Below are 25,504 nucleotides of genomic sequence, written 5' to 3' on the forward strand. Positions count from 1 at the left end.
AGGTACAGAGCTCTTGAGTCTGTTGAACTGGAAGGACAGGTGTTTAGACACCTATGTAGCAGAGCACTGAGCCTAGAGTGGGAAAGACCTGAGTTCAAATCCGGCTTCGGATACTTACTAACCTTGTGACCCTGGGCAAGTCTCTTATCCTATATTTGCCTCAGTTTCCTCATCTGTAAAGTGGCTATAATAACAGCACTTACCTCTCAGGCGGTGAGGATCAAATAAGATAATAATCGTATAGCCCTGGAGCGCAGTGCGTGGCACATGGTTGGCCCTACAGAAATGTGAGCTGCTGCTGCTGCTACTACTGAGAAAATAACTGAAAAGCGAAAAGCACAGTGCCTGGTACATGGTAGGTGCTACATAAACAGAAAATAAAGTATGAATATAAAAAGTTGGTCACCACTACCACTAAGTGAGATAATAACTGGAAAGCGCTTGGTGCATAGCGGTGCTGTTTATTATTATTACTAGTGACATAAATGCTACTTCCCCGTGAATGAGGACAAGCACTGGGCTAGCACTTCAGCCTCTAGGGTTGGACTACGTGACATTTAAGGTTCCTGCCTGCTCGAAATTGTACGGATCAATGAAATCAAGGCCAAAGAAGTGAGGGCGACTTATTCCACGGTCACATGGAGAGTGAGTGATAGGGCTGGGACTAGACCCCAGGGGTCCTGGTTAACAGTCCCCGGCTCTTTCCGCTGCGCTACGCTTCCAGACCACCCCTCACCCCCCCAAAAGCGAGAAAACAACACCTGAAAACACTCGGTCCCAACCGCGCCTCCCTCAGCCTTGAAAGATGGCAGTTACTCACTTCCAACGTGCTCTGCACTCGGGACACCGACACGGGTCCAGAAACGCCGCCCAACTCACTTTGACTACTAGGTCGCTAACCACGACCAGCTTTCACTCTCTCCAGGAAGCGCCCAAGCGGAAGTCGCCTGAAACTTACACCCCTTTCCGGAATCCTTCCCGGCAGGCCACGTGTTGCTGCCATGGCAACGGAGGACGCTATTTAAAGCACCCTCGCAGGCGGGAAGGCTGCCCTGGAGAAATCTGAGAGAAGTTCTATGGGTCGTGCGTTTCCTCCTAGGCGCTGGGGGACGGACCAGCGCTTCCCAGGGGTGCTTAGCCTTTTTGTGTGTGTGCCTTAAGCCTCTTTGGCCATCTGGTGAAGCCTGTGAATTTTTTTTTTCAGAATTATGTTTTTAAATTCCTAAAATAAAATACGTAGGATGACGAAGAAATCAATTATGTTGAAATACCGTTAACAAGTTTTTTTTCCCTAAAGATTCACCTAAGAACCCCATACCAAGGAGTGAATTTAGCAGATTATTATAGGATTTTAGAGCTGGAAAAGCATAGCCCCTAGCTCTCATCATCCTCATCCTCATCATGAACCTACTTTTTGTGAAAGCCTCTGTGCTAGAATTTAGCTAAAAGAGCAAACACTGCCTTTAACAATGCATGTTCTAAAGTTTTGTAGTTCAAATATTCTGTGGTCTAAGAGTCTTTCCAACTGACATTCTTTGTGCTAGGGTTCCTTTTAGCTCATATGATCTAAGATTATATGGAAATTAGAAATTAATCAGTTATGAAAAACCATGCACAGAAAACAATTACTAACACTGTGAATACTGTGGGCTCTTTTCTTCATAGGAATGTAGCCTGAATTTCTTGCTTTTTGCATATTGCCTTGTTATATATTGACTGCTTCATATGTATTCCTGTTAATGTTTTCTATTTTTACATTTTAGGTTTTGCAGCATAGGTATGGTGTCTGAAATTCAATTTGTAGTATATTTCCCTCCACTGGACCACTTGTGAGTAGAGTTTGTAAAGATGGTAGGAATGGATGAATGAATGAATGGACTCAAGGTTAGTTCAACATTAAGGAAAAGAAAAGCTGTGACTTGGGATGTTTACAGGTCAGTAGTACTAATTGGGTATTTTTTCATATTTGTTTATGAAAAAAATTACTTGAGGGCAATATAAACAGTACCACAAAGGTGTATTTGAGGTGGGGAGCTCAGAAGTGAGTATTTGTTTTTAACTGGGACTGTTACTTGGTGTACAAAGATGCCAAGAACTAGCTCTACCAATGTAGATTTGCATCTTCTCTGCAATTTAAAGTGTTGCCCAGAATACTGAGAGTTTAAGTGACTTGCTCGGGAAGTGGAAGCTGATCCCAGGTATTCCTGACTGAGGCAAGTTCAAATCTTGCCTCAGATATTTACTGTGTAACTTTGGACAAGTTACTTAACCTCTGTCAACCTCAGTTTTCTCATCTGTAAAATGATGGTGATAATAATAACACCTACCTCAAAGGGTTGCTGTAAGGATAAATGAGATAATAATATATGTAAAGTTCTGTAAACCTTAAAATATCATCATCATCATTACTACTATACTACTACTGCTACTACTACTACTACTACCACTACTACTACTACCACCACCACCGTCACCACCACCACTACCACTATCACTACCATTATTACTACTACACCATGCTGCACAGCTACGAAAATAAATTGGACCTGGAAAGGACCTTAAAAATCATTTAGCCCAACCCTCTCAATTTATAAATGGGGAAAATAAGGCCCAGAGAAGGTAAGTCACTTGCCTAGAGTCACTCGGCTAGTTCTCAGCAAAGCACAACAGAATCAGAGAACGTCACAGCGACTTTGGAGACCAGATTCTAGTCCAATTCCCTCGTTCTACGGCTGTGGCACAGACGGGGGTGATTTGCCCAAATTAGTTATATGGAAGGTCTCCTGGTCAGCGTTTCTTTCACTACACAAGCATGTGTAAAATTGTCCCAAGGGTAGTGGAGAAGATTTAAATGTGTCACAGGCTCTGTAAAGTTCTGTTCGGGGGCAGCGGTCAATGAGTGTTGGTGTGAAGTGTTCTAGGTTCGAAAATAAGTGGAGAGGAAGCTCGGTCTTGTTGGCGTCCTGTTGCTATAGAAATGGGCCATTCCATTCTTTCCAGAGGGGTCGTCTTTCCTACCTTGCCTCTATGAGTTCCTCTGGATTGGGTTTGGGACGAGGTTGGAGATACTAAAAAGTTTAAATACGTTACATAAAGCTCCATTCAGTGTTAGAGAAGTGATTTGTGGATTCTCGGACTAGGATGGTTGGGCGACAGTCCTCCCGAAGGCTGAGTGGCATGAACCAGAGAAGGGGTGGGCTCCAGGACTTGCATTAAACCCCAGGGAAGCGGCACTTGACGGATCTCCCAGGCCCATTTCCCGGGAAATTCTCCAGGGATGGCGGCCTCCGGGACTGAGGCTGCCGAAGCTTCCCAATCCGAACCTTCCCAATGGAAGAAGAAGAAGAAGCCGGTTTACCGTACGGTCAGCCATATCTGTCCCCCTCCGAGGCGACCTCTGGCCATAGCCGACCTGCGCCCAGGCATGGAGAATGAGAGACTGGGGGTCTTAAGGGACTCCATGCTGCAGAATCCGCTTATCTTAAAGGTGAGCAGGCTCCAGACAACCCAGCTCCTTGGACTTCTCTCTAGAGAACCCTTCTGGTTCTCCGGTCCTTCACATGTAAGGTTTTAAGGTTTACAAAAGTCCTTTCCTTGCAACAACCCTGTGAGGGAGGTAGTGCAAGCATTACTAACTCTGTTTCCCAGGAAACTGTGTCTCAGAAGGCTAACTAACTTTCCCAGGGTTATACACTGAATTTAAACCCAGGATTGAACAGGTGCTAAGTATGTCTTACAAGTATTGCTTTATTCATTCAACAAACAAGAAGAGGGAAGTGTAGAGTACCTTACTTAATGCAAGATTAAGCACTTCAGTTACATTCAACAAACGTTTATTGAGAAGCAACTATACATAAGCCCTATGCCATTTGTGTTTGTTTTTTTGTTAGCAACGTGTTACTGGAGTCTCGGCTTCTTGTCTGGCAAGTTATCAAATACTGTTGATCAATTTCCTCTCACAGTGCATCATATGAAGGGAATATCAGAATAAAGAAGGATCTGTGATTTCAGCAGGGCAGGAAACTCCTAGTGTGGAAGCTCCCTTCATTAATAGATCGCTGTTTCCTTTGTAGGAATTCCTTAGTAGGCAAATTCTAAGGAGTTACTTAATACACTTAGAAATTAAGTGATTTGCCCTGTCACAGGCACCTAAGTATGTGTCAAAAATGAGATCTGATACCTGGTCTTCTGACTCTAAGGCCAGCAGTATATCATGCCAAGCTATCTCACCCTAAAATATCACCCTAAAAACATTTTCAGGCTGCGAAGCAGGAAACATGAAGTTGACACTGAATTTGCTTTGTGTTGATTATTGGGGCACAAAGTCACAGAACCAATTTAGGTTTTAACCACTAGAGAGCAGCATGCTTTTAAGAATGTTGGAACTTGGCTTATATTTGAAATGCTGGTAAGTAGGAATGTTACCTATAGCCCCTAAATAGTTTTTCTCTGTACCAGGAGCCTTGGCTTCGTTAGCCCCATGCTTTAATCACCTGTGCTTAAAGGCTTATGTAAACTTTGAATGCTGAGCATTGTTTCTATGTCTGATATGTACTGAAAGATTATTGTACTGAGAATCAGAAAATTTAAGTTTTAATTGCTGTTCTTCCACTAATCATCTATGTAACCTTGATCTTACTGGGACTGATCTTACTTCATTTTACGAGGCCTCAGTTTTCTCATCTGTATAATGAGGAGATAGAACTAGATGACCCCTCATTCTGGTCCCCCTACATTGGTCCACCGGCTGTAATTATTTTTTAACAGTATTTTATTTTTTCCAATTACATGTAAAGATAGTTTTCAATATTCATTTTTAATAAGATTTTGAGTTCCAAATTTTTCTTCCTCTCTCCTTCCCCTCACCCCTCTCCAAGACGGCAAACAATCTAATATAGGTCATACATGTACAATCATGTTAAACATATTTAGACATTAGTCATGTTGTGAAAAAAGAAACAGAATAAAAGGGGAAAACTACCCAAAAAACCCCCAAACAAAAAAAGGTGAAAATAGTATGCTTTGATCTGCATTTGGACTCCATAGTTCTTTTTCTGGCTGTGGATCAGTTGTAATTCTTAAATAAGGTATGACTATGAAGATAGGTATGTATCTATGTTGATCTCAAAGTGAATAAAGTTACCACCATCAGGAGTTCAGAAGGCCAGACTAGTTTTATGACAGAATGGCTTTAAGTATGACCAGGCTTGGCTAACATAGCTTTGCTATGGATCAAGGGGTAGAATCAAACCCAATTAAAAATTACTATTTGGTAAAAGATTACTCCAATAGATGGCCACTGCTTTTGTTCTACAAAGCCGCTAATAACTCGAGTATCAGTTCCCTCTTTCTCAATATAAAGGGATGAAAATCTTCCCTTTAAGGGTCCTCCCAGCTTTAGAGCTGATCTTCTGATCTTCTCTCTATGTTTCATTCATCATGGAGTGAAGGTGACTCTGGGTTCTTGAAAGCTATGCCAGTGGATTTCATAGTCTTGTAGTTCCTAGTAACCTGGAAAAAAAATATTAGTTATAGTCCTGATGACAGATTCTGTATCCCCATTCTAGCTAAATTCAAAGACCTTCATCACCAAAGGGCTGGCCACCAGGTGATGACTTATTTGGAACAAAGCAACTCATGAAGTCTTCTAGCTAAGGTGTGGAGGAGGTTGTGATCTGTACCCATGAAAGAAGTGCCCATACTATATTTGAAATACTGAAGCAAAGGCCAGTTATAATTAGTCACCAAGTTAGAGGTACTTGGAAGCTATAAATGTATGTGTGTGTGTGTGTATATGTGTGTATGTATGTGTATGTATATATGTATAAATATATACATATATTTTAAATTAAAAATAACAACTGACTAAATATAGAATTAAAGTTTTTGCCCTTTGGATGGCACCAACTTAATGGCTTTTATCACAGACCAAAAGCTTCACTCCCAATCTCCATAGGGTTGGGGGGTGGGGAAAAGAAAGAGAAGGGAAAGAGAACTGCTGACTCATCAGTATTTCTGCCTACCATACTCTATGGTAGAGAAGTTTGCTTACTAGAACATACATACTTCTATCAGAGTATACCTTTATGGAGGTGACCCTAGATTTTAAAAAGCTAAGTCCATGGGGCACAAGCTCTCTGACAAGGTCTGGAAAGACTTCCAGGATGGGCCCAGGGAAGAACTACATGTCTGTTATCTAAGAATCAGCTTCCTATTGGTTCAGAAAGGCTCATCACTATAAGATGATGAATTTTTCAACCTTCAAAACTCCCCAAAACCATCTACTAGAAGGCACAGAAAAATTTCATTTGGATAGGTGGGAGGGAAGGCAATGGGCCTTCTTGAAGTACTGAATTAAAAAGAAGCAATGCGGCTGGCCTCAAAGTTAGGAAGAATTGGATTTAAATCTCTGACACATGTTGGCTGTATGACCCTGGGCAATTCACTCAACATTAGTTTACTCTTCAACTCTCTAATGGGATGGGGAACCTGAGGCCTTGAGGCCACATGTGGCTCTCCAGGTCCTCAAGTCTGACCCATCTACATTTGAGGACCTAGAGGGCCACACGTGGCCTCAAAGCCTCAGGTTCCCCCTGCGTAAGAAATTGGGTCTCAAATTTTTTGGTCTCAGAACTGCCATACACTTTTAAAAATTATTGAGGATCCCCCAAACAGCTTTTGTATGTATAGGTTATAGCTATTGATATTCACCGTACTAGAAATGAAAACATCCTAGTATTATTATGAGAATAGTTTTAACCTCATGGACCCTTTGAAAAGGTCTCAGAGATACCAGAGAACCACAGCTTTAAGACCCAAAGTTGCAGTTCTGAATGATAGAAGGAGTTCCCCAGTCTAAGCTTTTTTAAAAAATATATACAAATACTGAAGTAGAGGAATGATAAGAGAAAGATTGTCTGCCTTGGTCAAAGTCAAATCTGGCTTGAGGGTTTCATGTATTCAGGCAGACTGCTCGTCAAAATTGAACCAACAAATTTTCATTTTTGTCCTTATGGGGGCAGCATCTCCCTTTTCATTCTTCCCCAAGCTTCCTGAGTTGCAGTGACCACATAGTCTAATGGTGCCTTCATATGATACTAAATAAGGGATTGTCAACATTTCCCTCTTTATCTCCTCTGATGAGATTTTGTAATTTGGCCCAAAAGAGGAAGATAGAATCAGAGAGCTTGTGAGTTGGAAGATCACTAGATACTACTAATCCGGAGTCTTCATTTCATCCGGAGTCTTCATTTCATAAGGGAGGAAACTGAGACCCAGCACACTTTAAGCAGCTTGTGCAAGGCCATACAACTGATCAGTGGCAGAGCCACCAAAGCTTTATGGTTTAAAAAAACAACAACACATTAAAAGTGAAAGTCAATTCAAATGTGTTTTCCCTTTTCTTTCAAAATCAAATGGTCAGATTTGGGGATTTTTGTTTTTCTTAATTGAAATGTCATAATTCACTGGACTTTTCTTTAGTTTGGTATATTTGGTAACATAAAACTTTGCATCTCTTCCTTTGGGATGAGGTAGATAGTCTATGCTCTTTGACTTGGCTTTCTCTTGCAAACAGTGTTGGAACTACAGTCTGAATGTGGTTTGTATATGCACATTGGGATTTGGAAGCAAATATGTTGGAATAGTACGAGGTCCTGCAAATACTGTCACTTACATAGGAGAATATGTTGATTTGGCTGGTTGATTGATTGTTTCTCCTTTAAAAAGGATTCATTTTTCACTTAGAATGTTAGACCACTGATAGAATAAATCCAACATTGCTAGTAAATGCCCAGGGAATTTAGCAAGATGCACATTAATAACTTGCCAGTTATTAAAGGCTGTTTCTACAGGAGTCAGTTAAAAGTAGAGTAAAAAAAAATTGGGGCAACCAACCATTAAGTAATTAATTGTCTACATGATATCAAACTGTGATTTGCTTATTTTGCTGAAATGACTGAGTCACAGAATTTCAGAGTTGCAAGGGACCCCACTGGCCATCTAGCTGTATCAACTTGGTGTTTCACAAAACTGGGAAAGTTTAAAATTTATTGAGCAAACGTTTATTAATCACTTTCTATGTGCAAAGCATTGTGTTTGGCTCTGCAGATGCAAAGACAAAATCAAAACAGTCTCTACCCATAAGAAGCTTATATTCCAGTAGGGTAGGGGTAAGAGAGCACAGAGATAAATAATATGCTAATTTGAGGAGGGAAGAAAGAGATGGAGTGGAAATCAAGGAAGGCTTCCCATAAGAGGTGGTGCCCGATGTAAACTTTTTCAAAGATACAGTGCTAATTAAGCGGTGGTTGTTCTTTATTCTATTGCTTTGGCTTTATGCAATACCTACTTCCAAAAAGGATTTAAGGAAGCTTAAAAAATTAAGATATATAAAATAGATAATTAAATTTAAAAAAAACAAAAATCTGTTAAATGGTATCCTGAGTTCTTAGGATAAAGTTAAGTAAATACTCCCTTTAAAAATTATTCCCTTTTTATTTTATGAAGTGGTATACAAGGTTAGTTGCACTTCATTTGTGACCCCCTGGAGAGAACAGAATTAAATAGAGAAAGAACTGGGCTGCTCAGTGCATAATTCCCAGTTTCCCAGAATTCAGTGACTCAACATAGAACCTGGTTACAATCCCTTTCAACACTCCTTCAGAGAACTCATCAGTAATGCAACTTTCCTGCCACTAGAGCACAGATGATATCCTGTCAATACAATTAGGGGGAGAGACTTCTTGGTTAGCTTGGACAGGATAGTACCTTCAGTTATCCTGGAGATGTAACAGTCTATGTATAGATGTGGGATTTATTGAATACAGCATCTTTAGAAAGTGCATATGATCATGAACTAGATTTTTCATAATTTATTACTGCTTCTGTTTTTCATTGGAGTTTATGTCACAATTATGTAGTGTTGCATTTATGAAATAGAACCATAGAAACAAATGAGCAAATGTAGATGAAGTACTATGCAAACCTTAGAGCACTATATGAATGTGAGCTGATGTTATGACTGTAATTATTATAGAACCATCGGATGACAAAACTGGAGAGGAACCTTAGAGATCACGATCTAGTCCAACTCCTCATTTTACAGATTTTACTGAGGCCCATGGCAGTGATATAACTTTCCCAATATATCTCACAGCAAGTAAGTAACAAAGCTGAGGCTAGGACCTAAGTATCTTGACCTCAAGTCCTAGACCCATGGTCTTTTGGCTGCAATAAAAGTTAATAAATCAGTTAAATAAGTCATATTGGCCACATCATTGAAAGTAATTTATATGGTGCTGATGACATTCAATTAAATTCAATTAAGCATTTATTAAGCATCTCCTATGTACCAGGCACTGTGCCTGGTGATATAAAAAGAGGCAAAAGATAGTGCCTACCTTTAAGGAACTTACAGTCACCAAATACTTCCTGAATGAATCCTATCCATATGTCATTTTGCTCAGCTTTCGCTTTAGGTAATTGTGATTTTTGTCAACGTGGATACTCCCTCCACTGCTATAGAATATAACTCCTCTTCAACTTAGTAGATAGTGTTTCAGAGCTGCCGTGGCTAAAAGATTCAGTACCCAATGAGGCAGGCAGTTAGACAGTATAGTGAATAGAGCACTGGTCCTGGAATCAGAAAGACCTGAGCTCAGATCTATTCTTAGACACTAGACGATAGACAAGTCACTTGATCTCTGTCGACTTCAGCTTCCTTCACTGAAAAAAGAAGATAAGAGTAGCAGCTACCTTCTAGGGTTTTTGTGAGAATGAAATGAGATAATATTTGTAAATTGCTTGGCACAGTGCCTGGCACATTGTAGGCATTTAATGCACACACATACATATGCCTATATCCTTATCCCTTTTTCCTATGACAAACCAATATCTCTCCAAACTTAGTCAGGGCTGGTCTTTGGACAACAGATACAATCTATTACTAGGGCCATATTTGAGAGCTTTCCAGCTTGGTGGAAGTTGCCAGGGTTTGCGCTCCACTGAATGGCCTTCAAGAACCCAGGTCACTCACCTCGGTGCCATAAGGAGGCATCAGAGTATAACTTATCATTCATTGTAAATTGAGAGCCACCCACTCTTTAAGATTCATGTGTTGAGTCAACCAACAGCCATACCCATTTTGTACTTAGTGCTGTACTTACTGCAAGGAAGATAACATGGAGCTTACAATTTAGTTGTCGAAATGAGATGCACAGATACACATATAAAATATTAACCAACAATACATGAGATACTGTGAGAAATCATAGGTAAATGCCAAAGAGGGGCACATTTTGTGGATTCTTTAAGTCCAAAGGACGTAATCTCATTTTGATTGGATTAGTCATAGAAGGCTTCGTGGAGGAGTGGGATTTCAATCGGTCCTCAAAAAATGGGTAGATAAGAGTTAGAACAACGGAGAAGAATGGATTCAACTTAGAGTTATACAGAAGCAAGTGCTTCTGAGGTATATAATCGATAGTGAATCTTCATTATAACTTCAGTTCTACTTGATGAAAATCAGCCTTGCTATTATCCACCTTTATGATCAACCAAAAGTATTTATTCAGGGCCTATAAAATGATACCACAGTGACGGGTTCTCTATGGAAACATAGGCCTACCTTTCCTGGAGTTTCCAATCTAAAACAAACACCAACAGGAAAATGCAAATGTATAAAAAGACATTCAGTCTGTAACAAATATCCAAAAAACATGTCAGTTCAGTGAATGAAATACTTACATTATGTATGAATGTAGTGGGAAAATATATTACTCTCATCCTGTCTTCAAAAGAACCACTATCAAAGGATACGAACAAAGAGTTTTCAAAAGAAGTGCAAACTATCAACAACTCTATGAAAAATGTTCGAAGTCAATAATAAGAGAAATGCAAATTAAAACTACTCTGAAGGTCCACCTTGTACTCATCAAAATGACAAGGCAATAAAAAATGGAAGCAATGTTGGAAGGGCTGTGGAAAGAGAGGGAGACCAATACAGCGGGAATAAAGCTGTCATTTGATCCAATTGTTCTGGAAAACAATTTGGAATTATTCTAGAGAATTCTGTTCATACTTTTTCATCCAGTGAAAGAGGCTAAAGACAAAAAACAAGGTCCTATATGTACCAAAATATTCACAGAAGCATTTTTGGGGTAATAACAAAAAAATTGGAAACATGGTAGACAGTTGATTGAGGAATGACTGAACAAATGAAAGTACCTGAATATAATGGAATACTATTGTGCCCTAATAAATGGTGAATATGAAGTAATTCAGGGAAACATAGAAAGACTTGTATCAGCTAATGAAGACTGAAGTAAGTAGAGCCCAGAGAATGCAATGACTACCATAACATAAACAAAGATAGCATAAAGTCAGCCCAACTTATGGTACAGTGGAAAGCCTGCTGGATTTGGAATGTAAGGACTTGGGTTCCTATCACAGTTTGACTAGTTACTACCTGTGTGACCAAAGACAAGTCACTTGAGCTCTGTGGGCCTCAATTCCTCATCTGTAAAATGAAGAGGTTGGTTTACACAACCTCTAAGGTCTTGTCTAGCTAGCTCCAAGTCTATGATTGCGATGACAAATCTTGGTACTGGAGAACAATTGTTGGCACACACTTTCTGCCTCTAATTGAGTGCCCATTATTTGCCTAGTGATGTATTGCAAAGAAATCTGACATCACCCTTATGGAAATTCTAATTTAAGTTGTTGAGAGAAAGCTTGCAGATTCCCTCTCGTCAGGTAGAGAGGGAAGGGAAGTGACCCCAGGAGGGAATGTTATTTAAGCTGCCGGTGGGATTGTTTAATTTGTTTTTGCTTGACGGTTTTAATTGGTTACAAAAGAGAGTTTAAGGAGGAGTTTTATATTGAGAAATGACTATACTATGGAAACAAAAGACATCAATAAAACTTAAAAGTAAAAAAAAAAACATAAAATTTGATGAAAACAGCAGAAAGAAGGAAAGAAAAACATGGTCACCAACAAACTTCATCAGATTCCTCAAACATTATTACTTTCAGTGTCTAATTCACCAAGGGGCAAAAGGAAACTTAACAGGGTGAATGAAAGAAAGAATTGGTAGAGAGCAGGGCCAAGGAAAGCAAGGGAAGAGAGCAGGCCCAGGAGAGGGTAGTCAACAGTGCTGAAGTCCGCTTAACAGTGCACTTATTAGCTCTGGTTGGCAAAAAAATCAAAAACTGTCAGTCTCAGCCCTAATGTTGCATTTGTTTAGGTATCACAAATAGGAAGTTGCCAAGATTCCTATTTGGTAGATTGGAAACTTCCAATCAATTCTTTCCTCCCTTTCCTCTTTCCTTCCACTCTTCTTCCCCTCCTTCCTTTTTTGGCACATAGTAGGTACTTTAAGTGCTTGTTGATTGATTTGTGCTTTCCTATTCAGCTAATGTTTAAGAGCTTATTATGTGCAGGTCATTGTGCTAATGATACAGAGGTGATAAAAATAATTATACTCCTAGTCCTCAAGGAACATGAATAAATGAATGAATGAATGAAGGCATTTATTAAGCACCTTAGTATGTGCCAGGCACTATGCTAAGAGGGAATTTCCCTTCCCTTCCAGAATACAAATTTTTCCTATTTTTTAACCAGCTCTATAGATATATGTGTATATATACACATATGTACTAAATACATGTATTTAAACCTACAGGATCTGGACACTTTCCTAATGATGTTTTGCATTACTGTCCATAATTAGTTATGCTGTCACTGTCACCGTCTCTTTCTCTTACAATTTATATTATTACTAAGCTAAGAAAACAAGCATTTGGCAAATAGACTTGTAGTTCACCCATGACCCATAGGCTCAGGAAACCCCAAGGTAAAGATAGAGTAATAGGGCATGATGCGTTTTAATAGTATCCATATCCTCTGCTTGTTAACCATCTCCCAGACCCTGCCCTTAGAGACAAAGCCTAAATTCCACAGCTGTTTTGAGTCACCCCTCATCTCTTTTAAAATCAATTTATTTCCCATTTATGATATGGCTTACACAAGTTTGCCAGAATTTATATAAGGTTTGTCCTCTCCAGCCACTCATGCTGTAGCTTTTTAAAAATGTGTTTCTAGAAACCCATACGGCGTAGTTCAATAATTCATTAGATAAATAAATGAATGTGGAGCTGGCTTGTTGAGTAATCACTAGACTGGCATGCGAGTGTTGTTTCACCAGCCCACCAACTTCCAAGGGTTTTTTCTCAGCATGAACTAATCTAAGATTTAAAACATAAATTATTTGGTACACTAGAAATTAAACTCCCAGCGGGCTCTATCACCAGCCTAGATCTTATACTGACATTGTAGAGATAAATACAGCATTTCAGAGAAGTAAATAAATGCTCTTTACAAAGGAAACAGCTGTATTTCCTTATTTTCCACCCAATAATTTAAAGGCACATCAGGGTTCAGTCTTGAAATTGACTGACATGGGTCAGTGAACAGAGAGGTCAACATTAGCAGCACAGTGAATAGAGAATTGTTTGGCAAAAAGGATTGGAGAAGATACATAAAAAGCAAGAGAGAGGGATTTTTGATCTTTTTATGTGAACCAACAATACATATTTGTGAAGCTGGAGGAACCTAGACATACAAGGTGAACGTCTTTGTATGTATGAAAATTTATATTTATTTGCTAAGGACAATAGAAATAAGGAATCAAAGGCTCTTTGATTTCAAGGTATACTACCAAAGACATTCAGAATCATTAGTATTCAACCATGGCGGGGCTGTTTCATCAAAGGAAAAGCAGGAGTTGGCAAGGATCTAAATATCATGGTCTCACACAAAGACCCAGCACTTTAATGGGACACCAGAATGGCAGCACTCTTGGCTAAATGTCTCATTGAGGAAATTCCACATTGTTGGAAAATTTCTTGTAGTTGGATCGTTCTACCACTGAATTTAGCCATGCATTACTACCTTGAGTTGTCATTTTGAATTGATATGTGGCAGGAATACATCCGAACTTCCTTTATAACTGTTCCTAAAGATCAACAGAAGTACTAGATGTGGTCCCCTATCCTGAAGTATGTTAAGGACTAATTGAGGAATGAAGAAACACACACAGACACATAAAAATTGAATTGACACTACAAGGCAATGTGTGAAGTGCCAAATAAGGGGTATGGGCAGAAAGTGCAATAGTATTCCAGAGGAGGAAGATATCCCTGTGGGCTGAGCGGTGGTCAGGGAAAACTTCCCGCAAGAGGTAGAGCATGAATTACGCCTTGAAGGAATGGATAGGATTCAGATAAGCGGAGAGGATGGTGAGAAAGTATTCCAAGAGGGGATACATTTCTTTGTTAACTCAGGAATGAGCCAGGTAAATCCAGGGAACAGCAGACAGACCAGCAGTTTTTAATTATTATTTTGTTGTTGTTCAGTTGCTTTCAGTCATTTCTGATTCTTTGTGACCCTATTTAGGTTTTTCTTAGCAAAGATCCTAGAGTAGTTTGCCATTTCCTTCTCCAGCTCATTTTACAGATGAGAAACTGAGGAAGACAAGGTTAAGTGACTTACTCAGGGTCATACAGCTAGTGTCCAAGGCCAGATTTGAACTCGTAAAGACGAATCTTCCTGATTCCAAGTTCAGTGCTCTATCCACTATGGAACTAGCTGCCCCTCCTAACTATTTTAGGAATTCTTAAAGGCCTTAACTCTGCTGCCTCTCTGTTGCTACTTGTCAACAAAACTGCAAATACCTTAATAATTTAAGAGTAGAATCACCTCATTCTCAATGTAAAACCAAATTTTTATAATGTTCCAAGTCAACCTAATGAAGTATGTGATTTGTTAATGTATAGACTATATGTACTGGGCTTTCCCCTGACATTGTCATGCAGCCTTTTGGGGGAAACTAAAGTAGATTTATACCTCAGAAAGTGATGAAGAGTAAATGTGTAATTGAGCTTGTTCATACTACTAAATTGACTGTAATTGAAAGAAGCTATGGGTACTAATTTCTGTCTCTGTCTTTTGGACATCTTGAGGTATCCCCAGTCATCCAAAGAGACAATGTAGTTTAGTGGAACTGAGAGTGCAAAACACCTAGGATCTAGCTCTGACTCTGCCACAAACTATCTGTGTGACCTTGGGTAAATGACTTTCTCAGGCTGGCCCTCAATTTCTTCTTCTAAAACATGAGGAGTTTAGACTAAATGATCTTGTAAGAGCCTTTACAGGTGTAAGACCCTTTCATCTCAAGAGATAGGATAAAATTCTCATAGTACAGTGAATCTGAACTTTTTTTTCTTTTTTAAAAGCACGTGTCATGTGTAGCAAAGGGAAAGTGTTGCAAAATCAAAGACTAGTTGGCTGTTGTAGCCCAGTGGGAATCATGGAGCCAGAGACTGGCCACAATTTTTTTTTCATTTCATTTCCAAAAATAACAATACTGTAAAAATAGAAATTCCATGAATTCGTAAACTCTTAGCTTCAGACATTAAGGCCATATACAACTTGGCTCTAACCTGCCCGCCCAGCCTTATTTCATATTGTTCTGCTTCATATGGTCTATAGTTTCCTTTCCCCTACTAATTTCTCCTCCCTCAAATTCTTGTGAACACTTTGCCTGGCTTTCACTCTTTCCCAAAAGGCTGCATAATAATCCCAGGGGAATGCCTAGGTATACTTATTCTGTACATTAAGGAATCACATATACCCATAGTCTGCTTTGTGCCAAAGGTTTTTGTGCTCATATTCCATGAAATTCCACCGCCTCCCACCCCCCACCCCATTAAGCTGTAAGCTCCTCGAGAACAGAGATTGTATTATTTTTCACCTTTGTGGTTTCTGTTCCGACCCAGGGCCTTGCATACTTTAGGCGCCTAATACATTTCTGTTGAACTGAATGGCACCTTTCTCTAGAAGAGTTCAAAATGCTTTCACCTCTTGATCATTGTTATACTCACAACATTCTTGTCAGATATTCCCCTATTTTATAGATGAGGAAACTAGGGAGTGGAAAGGTCAGGTGATTTGCTCATGTCAACGGACCAGTGATGGTATTGGGGCTAGGACCCAAGTCTCCCGATCCCTGGTCTTCCATGATGCTCTATCATCTAGATTAGTCGTTCTCAGCCTCAAATAAGTGGAAGAATTAGGTGGAAGTGAGCAGCTATCCCATAAAGAGAAGAAAGAAGGCAAGAGCCAGAGCTAATTTTTGAATCCACTTTCCAGACCAGACTAAAGCAAAAGTGAAAAGCACATGTGCGTGTACACACACACACACACACACACACACACACACACACCCTTGACACAGAGAGAAGACATCTATGTAAGCTCACTTTTATCCTTACTCCCCTTTCATCCTCACTTCAAACTCCTAATATAGCAGTTAAGATGACTGCCAATGGTCCTATCCTGGAGGAGGACAGGAGAGGTAAGGAGGAGGAGGATCAGACGGAAGAGAAGAAGGAGAATAAGAAGGGGAGGAAGAACAGGAGGAGGATGAGGAAGAAGAGAAGGAGAGAAAAAAGGGGAGAAAAATAAGGAGGAGGAGGGGAGGAGAAAAAAGAGGAGGAAAATAAAGATCAGCACCTTCTTCTATGACCTTCAACAGTACTCAATGGCCTCAGCACTTAATTCTGCTGAAGATAACCTGAAATCGAATAGACTTCTAATCATCCGAAAGGGCTGAATCTCTGACACATTACATTACATGGGGATGACTGACACTGGAGAATGTTCAGGGCAAAGTCCAAGAAAGCAAAAGGCAAAAGAAGACCCAAGGGCTGTCAACAAGGTGGTTTGTGCCACCTCTGAGCACCGAGGGCAAAGAGAAACCAATAACAAAACACCCCACAAATTTAGCCTCTTGCTAGTTGCCTAGAGGAAAGTGCAGTCATCTTCTTTTCAGGAAATAGGCAAATTAATTGGTAACTGCAGTGTATTTATTGCATGATCGATATTTTTTATTAGAAGTCAAACAAGCCCCCACTACCCTGGTTTGAGGGTTAGAGATGGCAATTTGTTGACATTTTGCAAGTTAAACAGCTGCTGATTTCTGACAAACTATATGTTTTCACCAAATCTGTTTGAGGGGATCTGTTGATGCTATTCAGTGTGCTTCCCCCAGGGCTGTGTGTTGTGCCTACCTTCGGGCTCCAAAGCCTTTAGAAACTGTCACTGAAGATTTTGCTCTCTCTGTAGGCACCCAGTGGGCATAAATTCAGTTTTTAAGCAAGTCATTTTTAACTTCTTCTTTTTTTTTTTTAAAGAAGGTGCTTGCCTGGTGACTTTTCTGAGAGCTTTTTGTTTTTCTTGACAATTTTGGTGAGATGATGAGAGAATCTATATTTTGCTGCTTCCTTTTAACACAATCTCTTCTTTCTCGTCTTTGTCTTCTTTCTTTCCTTTTTAAAAAATTCTCCTCCCACCCCTCTTCTCCTTTTCCTTCTCCTCTTCTTTTCTCTGCTCCTCCTCCAGAACAGGATTCTGGGGAGTCACTTTAAGGAGTTTGTTAGGCATCTGAATTTCAGATCCCAAATTGCTATTACTGATCATGATAACTCACATTTACATAAAGTTTTACAAATTTCTTGGACCTTGGTATCTGGGTGGTTCAGCTAACAAACATTGGCCTTAGAATCCTTGTCTTTAAAATGAGTACGATGCATTAGAGGATCTTTGAAAGTCTCCACCCCCCATTTAAAAACAAATTTTATTGATTACTTATGTCTTTACATTGCCTAAATTCTCCCCTACATAACTCCCTTCCTCCCTCTCTCCTTCCCTCCCTCCCAGAGAGCCATTCCTTATTACAAAGAATTTTTTTTAAAAGAGGAAGAAGAAAAAAGGCAGCAAAACCAATCAATATATCAAATAAATCTGACATCATATACAATATTCACCACCTGTGAATCTTAACACCTCTGCAAAGGAGTAGGAGGGGGATGCCTATGAGATCCCTTCCTATTCTAAGTCCTGTGGTCCTGCATAGCAGAAAGAACTCTTTCCAGTAGCTAATGTAGAGAAAGCATGCTTTTGAGTGGCAGGGACTCAATCAATCAGTATTTGCTGAGTGCCTCCTATGTCTGAGCACTGTCTTGGAGATGATGGAGAGAGAGAGAAAGAGAGAGAGAGAGAGAGAGAAAGAGAAGAGAGAGAGAGATTGATAGAGAGATTGAGAGATATTGAGAGAGAGATATTGGGGGAGAGAGAGAGGTGACAAACAGCTGTGAGGCAGAATCATGGTATGTCACAGCTGGCGTGAACCTTAGAGATCATCTAGTCCAACTTCTTTTACAGAGGGAGAAACTGAGACCTATGATCAAGAATATCTCAATTCTAGATAAAGAATTGATATGTATATCTGGATAATATGAACACTACCAGGCTAAATCTCAAGGCAGCCAGTAGGTAATATTCAGGTTTAGAGGAATAAAAGATCCTTTTGGATAGAGAGGTCAAGGAAAGCTTCAAAGAGATAGTCCAAGAAGAGTATGGGGAGGGCCTTGGTGATAGAAAAGTACATAGCATGTTCAGGGGATAGTGAGTTGATCCTCTTGGCTAGTGGACAAGGTTTATGAGGAGCCTGAAATAGTAGGCCAGGACTGGTCAGTGGAGAAGCCTGAATGTCAGATTGAGGAGTCTGGGCCCTGTCCTTTAGGTAATGGGGAGCTACTGAAGGTTTTTGAGGAGTAGAATGATATGAAAATGTGACTGAATATTTGGTTCTAATGGGAGTCCAGATTTTAGGTTATCTGAAGTACGTTCCTTGTTTCCAGCAAAGTGCAACATGCCAAATAGTAATTGATAGCAATCAGTGAGCAACCCAACCAATGGTTGGTGGTAAAACCTTCAGTGAGGCAAACAGAAAAGGAAACTTTTCCTCACTGTTTCAAGAGGAAAGTATATCTTGCTTTGCTTTCACCCTGCATCTCTCCATGTTGGACTCCATAATCAGAGAGATGAAATTGTTGTCAGATTAGCACCACCGAGGAAAAGCACAGGCCTGGATCACACTCCTGGTTAGTTAGCATTTAGATAGGATGGGACAGGGGTCTGTACAATAGGCATCAAAGCCGAACTCTTGGTGCGGCAAGAGGGATTAATTTCTTTAACCAACATGCCTGATCTGGCCTATCTCATTACCCTGCCTTGTCAGTGTTGATGTAAGAGCGATTGAAGATTATACCATTTAGGTCTTTCCCCTGTTTTCCACAGAAATCGGGGCTATTGAATCGCACATTCTTCTATGGCCCTCGTCAATACTCAGTGGCCTGAGCTTCTAATTCTACTTCATTTAAACTTCATCAACTTTTCCAATCAAGTGGAAGGATCTGAAATAGGCTCTGTAAGCAGAGAGGCCCTGTGCCTTTTGTCAGATAATTTATTCTGCTTTCTCCCCCCCCCTTCTCTCTCTTTCCCTCCTTCTCTCCTTCTCTCTCTCTCTCTGTCTCTCTCTCTCCCCCTCTCATGGTATTTTGCTCCCCCCCTTCTTTTCGCTCCCTTTCCCTGATGCTGAAAATGAGATTACAGTATTTAAATGACTATGATAATCAATCCGGGGACCTTGAGCTGAGATTGAGGTTAATTTTTCTTAGCAGAACAAAGAAGCGTGATGCCTTTGGGGATTTGAAGGTGCAATATGTGTTTCATGCTTGTGTTTTTTCCCCCTGAAATTGCAGTTTTAGGAGTCTTTTCTTGTTACTAACTAGGCGGCTGGTGTGATTTTTAACGGAGGCAACCCCTAAGAGAGAAGAAATGTAATTTTGAGTTGATAAACAGCTAACGGCCTTCAATCAACAATTTTAATAGGAAAAAGAAGTCACTTACATGATGTGACTACAGAGTTAATGAAAGTGCGATCATTTACCTTATTTATTTTTAAACACACTTGGAATAATTTTTTTCCCGTGTCGTAACTGGTAATTAACAGCCCACAGTGTGCAACAGTAAACTTTTGAATGAATGGTCCTGTCATTCAGCACCATCTTCTTCTTGGCAGCTTTTGCAGCTATAAAAGTTGAGACTTTGTCATATTTTGGCTAATTGGAATGGGGGTCATTATACGATTGAAAATCTACATGAAAGTGCCTTGTTCAATTGTTACCTGAAGCATTTGCAAGCAGGGCCCCCTGGCCAGTCACTCTACTAGCCCCCCAGCTTCTAAAGGAAAAGGAATCAAAATATGTATATTCCTTTGTCTCTCTCCACTATCTTGTCAGGGCTGTTTTACATGCTGCCACCCAATGTTATCTTTTATTTGTGTCAGGAGAAAGGATTTGACAAGTTCAGTATACAATGTTCATTTGGCAAGGCAAATTTTTCATACCAATTTTGAGTAGGAAATGAAACTATCTTTCAATAAAATGAGCAACATCATTTTTGGACAGACTTATTATGAGAAAAAGGATTGCAAAACTTTATTTCGTGGCTAGAACCTGAAAAGGCTAATACATTAGAAAACAAAACCAAAACCAACCCTGTAGGGTCTGATTCTTCATCCCTTGGTTAGGGAAATAATAAATGACTTAAATTGGTTCCTGCCTGCCTTTCCCCCAAATTAGAAAAGATTGTCCTTGCTTTCCACTAAACTGACTTTGTTTTGAATACTGTAAGAGCACTGGATTTTGAGTCATAGGATAATAGCTTTAGAGCCGTAAGGGCCCTGAGAGATCATTTTGCCCAATCTCCATATTTCATGGATGAGAAAAGTTGGGTCCAGAGAAGTTAATTAATTTGCCCAAGGTCACATAGGTACTAAGTGGCCAAGTTGGGATTCAAACCCAGGTCCTCCAAATGTAAATGTGACCTGGAGGGATCTGAATTTGGATCCCAGCCCTGGTGTTCTGGTACCTCTATGACTTTGGGCAAAGCTGTTCCTTTCCTTGAACCTTACTTTCTTCATCTATAAAATGAAGGCGTTGGCCTACATGAGTTCTAATGTCTCTCCTTGCTCCAAATCTTAGAGTTCTGTGAAGCATTGGTGATTCTGTAACAGTTTACTGTGTTGGCAAAGCAAAATATTTAATAATCACCCACATTTGCATAAACTGTAAGCAACACCATTCACAAAGAGTGAACTTTCCTCACATTTATTCTCTACCACTGTTTACCTAAAAAAAGAAGACAATCTTAGCCTCCCTGCTACCCAATTCATCGGAGGCAGTGGTTTACGGTGACATTTTTCTTTCTTAAAGCAAATATTGACTCACCATGGGGAAATTAAAACTCCATTAGACATCGCTACATTGTACAGCAGGCTCCATTACAGGAGTCTAGCTGCTATTAATTGGTTTCTTCCTCTGGAATAATTCAGGGAAGGAGGGGGGAAAGGGAAAAGAGAAGATAGATTTAAATTGTAATTTCTTAAAATGACACAATCTAAATTACCAAAGGTGATCATCATATGGTTATTAATCTAAATATAGAGAAGAATCAATCTAAAAATGTAATGTATTTAATAATATAAAAAGCCTACAGTTGAATTATTTCCAGACTACAGCAAGTAATTCTAAAAGCAAAGGTGGGTTATAGTCTAGCAGATTTTTCTTAGGTAGAATTTCCTTCAGAGGATCCCAAGCTCTGCTTTTTTTTCCCCTGTGCTTCTTCATTTTCCCTTCCTAAATAAATGTCAAGCTGCTTGTTCTGGGTTTCTTTCCCCTTGCTCCCATGAAAACCTTTCTAGACACACTGGTCTGCTCACCTTCTCCAGAGCACATCTCAACTTCTCTGACCCCTCTACCCCATCCCCACCTAGAACAGCACTCTCCTTTCTACTTAACCAAGACCCAAACACTTTCTCTAACCACCCTGGCCTCCATTGGTTTCACCCTTCAATGAAGCCATAGCCCTTACTATCTCTACCACTTCATTTGGCCATGAATGACTAAAGAAGCCTATGGTCCCTCTCATCTAGGGCTGTATCCTCATTCAGAATTCTGATATACTTTAAGTTCTAGCTTGACCCGGCTGCTGAAACTCTGCTGCAAGCTTTCTGGTGAGGTACTGCTATAATTCTACATTCCTCGTTCTGAGTGGGCTTTTCTGGTTAATTTTTAGGGGACCTACCGTCCTTCACTATTAGTCCATGATCTCTAAACCCATGGCTCTGCCAGGAATGAGACTATCCCAATAGGCCCTTTGTCTGAAAACCCTATGTAAAGCAGGGTTTCCTGAGCCTTTGACTGGGGAGTGCATTTCCTATTCATCCAGGGTACCACCTGGCATAGTGCCCCATGGGATGGTAGCGGTAAGGGAGGCTACATACAACTCTATCCTTGACTGAATTTTTGTACCTTCCTATGCTGCTCTTGGCTGTGAGTATCACCAAATCATGCTAACCCATCTCAGTGTCACTTGATGTCTATTGCTGCATTCACCCAACATCTGCCCTAAATTTGCATAATAGGCCATTAGTCAAATACTACCTTGTGTCCAGTCTTTTACTTTTATCTTATACTTGATCTTGGATGAATCCAGGTTTTCATTGATATGGGTCTCCTTCACCAATGCAGACAGACTGAATCTCCTCTCTGCCTTCTTATCCTGTGCAGTTTGTGTCTAGGCCCTCATACAGGCTCTCCATAGATGATCTACCCAATGTGCTAGATACTGCCTGCCTCTGGCTCCTTTAGTCTTTCATGGGTATCATGAGTACAATCCTCAGGCTGTCCCTCTTCATCCTCCCTACATGACCAACCATTTTGCTCTTCTGGTCGCACAGATGATGTCTTTATGCCACATCTTCCATGTAAGTCACCATTGGTAACCTCTTTATAGGTAACATACATCTTTCTCTTGTTCTTTGGGTCATCTGCAATTTTGATTCTTTTTATATCTTGGTGTTCCAAGTTACCTCATGATACAGCATCACTGGGAAAATGTTGATAGTAAAAACAGATGAGTTTTTGTAGCAGGGAGCAGCTTGGGATCAATGAAGAACACTGTTCAGTTTCCCAAAGGCCAGCCATCAATCAATAAGAGTTTATTAAGCACCTATAGGCCAGAATCTGTGCTAGATGCTGTAGATAAAAATGCAATGAATGAAAAAACCCTATTCATAAGGAGCTTACATTCTAACAAGGAAAACACTAAGGACAAATACGAGAATGTGCAGAATAAATGCAAATAAATACAAAGTACTTTGAGAAGGAGGGCGCTGAAAGGTGAAGAGAACAGGCAAAAAGGACTCCTATAGAAGGTGGTACTTGAGCTGCAGCCTGAAGAAAGACAGGATTTCTAGGTGAGTAAGGAGGGCATTCCAGGCATGGTGGAGGGGCAGCAGGGCAGCCAATTCAAAGGTATAGAAACAGAAGATGGCATGTTGTATGTATGAGGAAGAGATCCAGGTCCAGGTCAGTTTCTTCCATTAAATTCTAAGCCCAGCTCATTGTCTCTCTGGAGACACAGTATTGTATTGATGAACTAATTCATTGGGCCATCTGTTCTGCTGCATGTCATAATCTTGATGATCTTTATCCATTTTGTTTTTCCAGTGCAGATGACTAAAATAATCTCTCTCATAGGAGGAGCCCTGAATTATTATTTTATGTTGTTTTCTAAATGCTTTCTAGTTGTTCAGTTTTTTTTTGTTTGTTTATGTCTTGTTTCCCCAACTGGACTGTAAATTCCTTAGGACTAGGGACAGTGCCTTATATTTCTTTGTGTCCCAAGAACAGTGCTTTGTGCATAGTAGGCGCATCCTTTCTTCAGGGTTCTGTGGCTTATGTCTGGGAAGAACATTTCAGGAGATGATGTGGCATATCCAGAATGAATGAGTGATAGGGGTCATTATGATGTATATTCTTACTTTTGATGCACAATATTGTGTTATAGAGGAAAAGGCCATAGACTTCAATTAAATAAGCACTTATTAAGTGCCTACTGTGTGCCAGTAGCACTGTTCTAGGTGTGGGGGATACAAAATTAAAAGAAAAAGAGCTCCTGCTTTCCAAAAGCTTACATTCTATAGTTTGTAAGGAAACAATGTAGTTATATAAATGCAAGTCAAATCAACCACCATTTTTAAGCACTTACCATGTGCCAGGTGCTATGTGAAATGCAAAAAATATATAAGGTAAATACAACATAATCTGGGGCTGGGGAGGGAAAGCACTGACAATAGAATCATAGACTGAGTGATATTCAGATTATCTGGTTCATCGGAGTCCAAACTCTGGCACTAATTAATTGTGTGACCTTGGATATGTCTTTTTGCTCTGGGCCTCTAGTTATTTTCATCTTTAAGATGAGGGGGTCCAACTAGATGACTTCTAAGGCCCCTTCCAGCTCTAACATGCTATGGCTTTATGACTTAATGGTCTGAGTGTTTTGTACTAAGTGGGCAGCCCCTAAAATAACCCAAAGCATTTTATCTTCTCCAAACCTTTGTACTCACAAGCTGGATGTCTTCACATGTTGGTATTTGCTGTTGTATTTCTTCCTCAAAGGACTTTAGGAGCCTCTATTAATCCTTTTAACTTTGCAGTGAGATAGGAAAGTAATACTTCAAGACAACCTAATGGTCTTCTAATTTGTGCCAAAAAGAAAAAGAAATGAAGTTGAACAAAGAAGGCAAGCACATCAAATAAGGCGTTTCTACTTCGCAGTGTTACTGCTGTTGTATTTTTTTTTAAACCAGGGACTAGGCCACCAGCTACAGGGTATTTCTGAAGTACACTAAAAGTCCTCCATGCCACCATAGCTCCCACATCAGTCTGATTTCTCCACATCTCCCCATGACACCATTAATTACTCTCCTTTGGGCTAAGGTATTGAGGTATTATATTTTTTATTAAGCTCTTCTTATCCACTTATGAAATGTGGCATAAGGTAGGTCATTTCATTGGTTCACAAGGGTCACAGATCTGGATCTGGAAAATACCTCAGAGGCCTTCTATTCCAAACTCCTCATTTTACAGAATCTGAAACTAAGGCTCAGAGAGGTGAAATAATTTGCCTGTGGTTAAACAGGCAATGAGTTTTGTTGAAAGAGACAGTAGAAGAGAGGGAGAGAGCTGGTGTAGGAGGCACTGCCCAGGAGAGGAGGCTTAGAGGCAGGTGATTTTGCCGGGGGGGTGACCTTAGTAGCATTCAGGGTACAGGTTCTAGAGGGCTGGGGCTGGGAGTACTGAAATGGGGAAGGATAGGTGCCAAATTCCAACTTCACAATTTTGCATAAAGCTGACCTTGTTGATGATGATTTTGTCTTCTTAAACATCTTATTGAATCATTTACTGAGTACCTGTGATGTCAGAGGGACTGCACTAAACCTGGAGAGTCTATAGTCTCTGCTCTCCAAGATTTGACATTCTTAAAGGAGGCCAAGAGTCTTGAACTTATCTTAAAATGTTTCCCCAAGTGGACAGATTTCTTGTAAGACTTAATTGTAGCTTTGGTTACAATAATAATATCTGTTTACATTTGTACTGAATTCAGTTCAATTCATTATCTCTTCATAATAGGCACTTATTAGATTTTTATTGATTGATTGATATTATATTCAAAGTGTTGGGTATACAA

At 40.0% G+C, this 25,504-nt stretch overlaps 2 protein-coding genes across 4 annotated transcripts in view; one reads left to right on the top strand and one right to left on the bottom strand.

The window, feature by feature from the left end:
- TTF1 (transcription termination factor 1) overlaps positions 1-945 on the bottom strand; it is a 47,117-nt gene extending 46,172 nt beyond the window's left edge. For 2 of the 3 annotated variants that reach the window (XR_005009921.1, XM_036751235.1), the window contains exon 1: positions 821-934. The gene's annotated coding sequence lies outside the window, so the exon portion shown is untranslated. Of the gene's footprint in view, positions 1-820 lie in introns of all 3 variants that reach the window. The other variant, XM_036751236.1, reaches the window with a different exon arrangement.
- A 2,202-nt stretch (positions 946-3,147) lies between these two features.
- The window catches only part of CFAP77 (cilia and flagella associated protein 77), a 193,529-nt gene continuing 171,172 nt past the window's right edge, over positions 3,148-25,504 (top strand). The window contains exon 1 of the mRNA XM_036748125.1: positions 3,148-3,487. Within this exon, the coding sequence (XP_036604020.1) occupies positions 3,278-3,487 (210 nt within the window). The 5' untranslated portion in view covers positions 3,148-3,277. The remainder of the gene's footprint in view (positions 3,488-25,504) is intronic.

The sequence above is a fragment of the Trichosurus vulpecula genome, chromosome 3 (assembly GCF_011100635.1).
Source record: "Trichosurus vulpecula isolate mTriVul1 chromosome 3, mTriVul1.pri, whole genome shotgun sequence".
Classification (NCBI taxonomy): Eukaryota; Metazoa; Chordata; class Mammalia; order Diprotodontia; family Phalangeridae; genus Trichosurus; species Trichosurus vulpecula.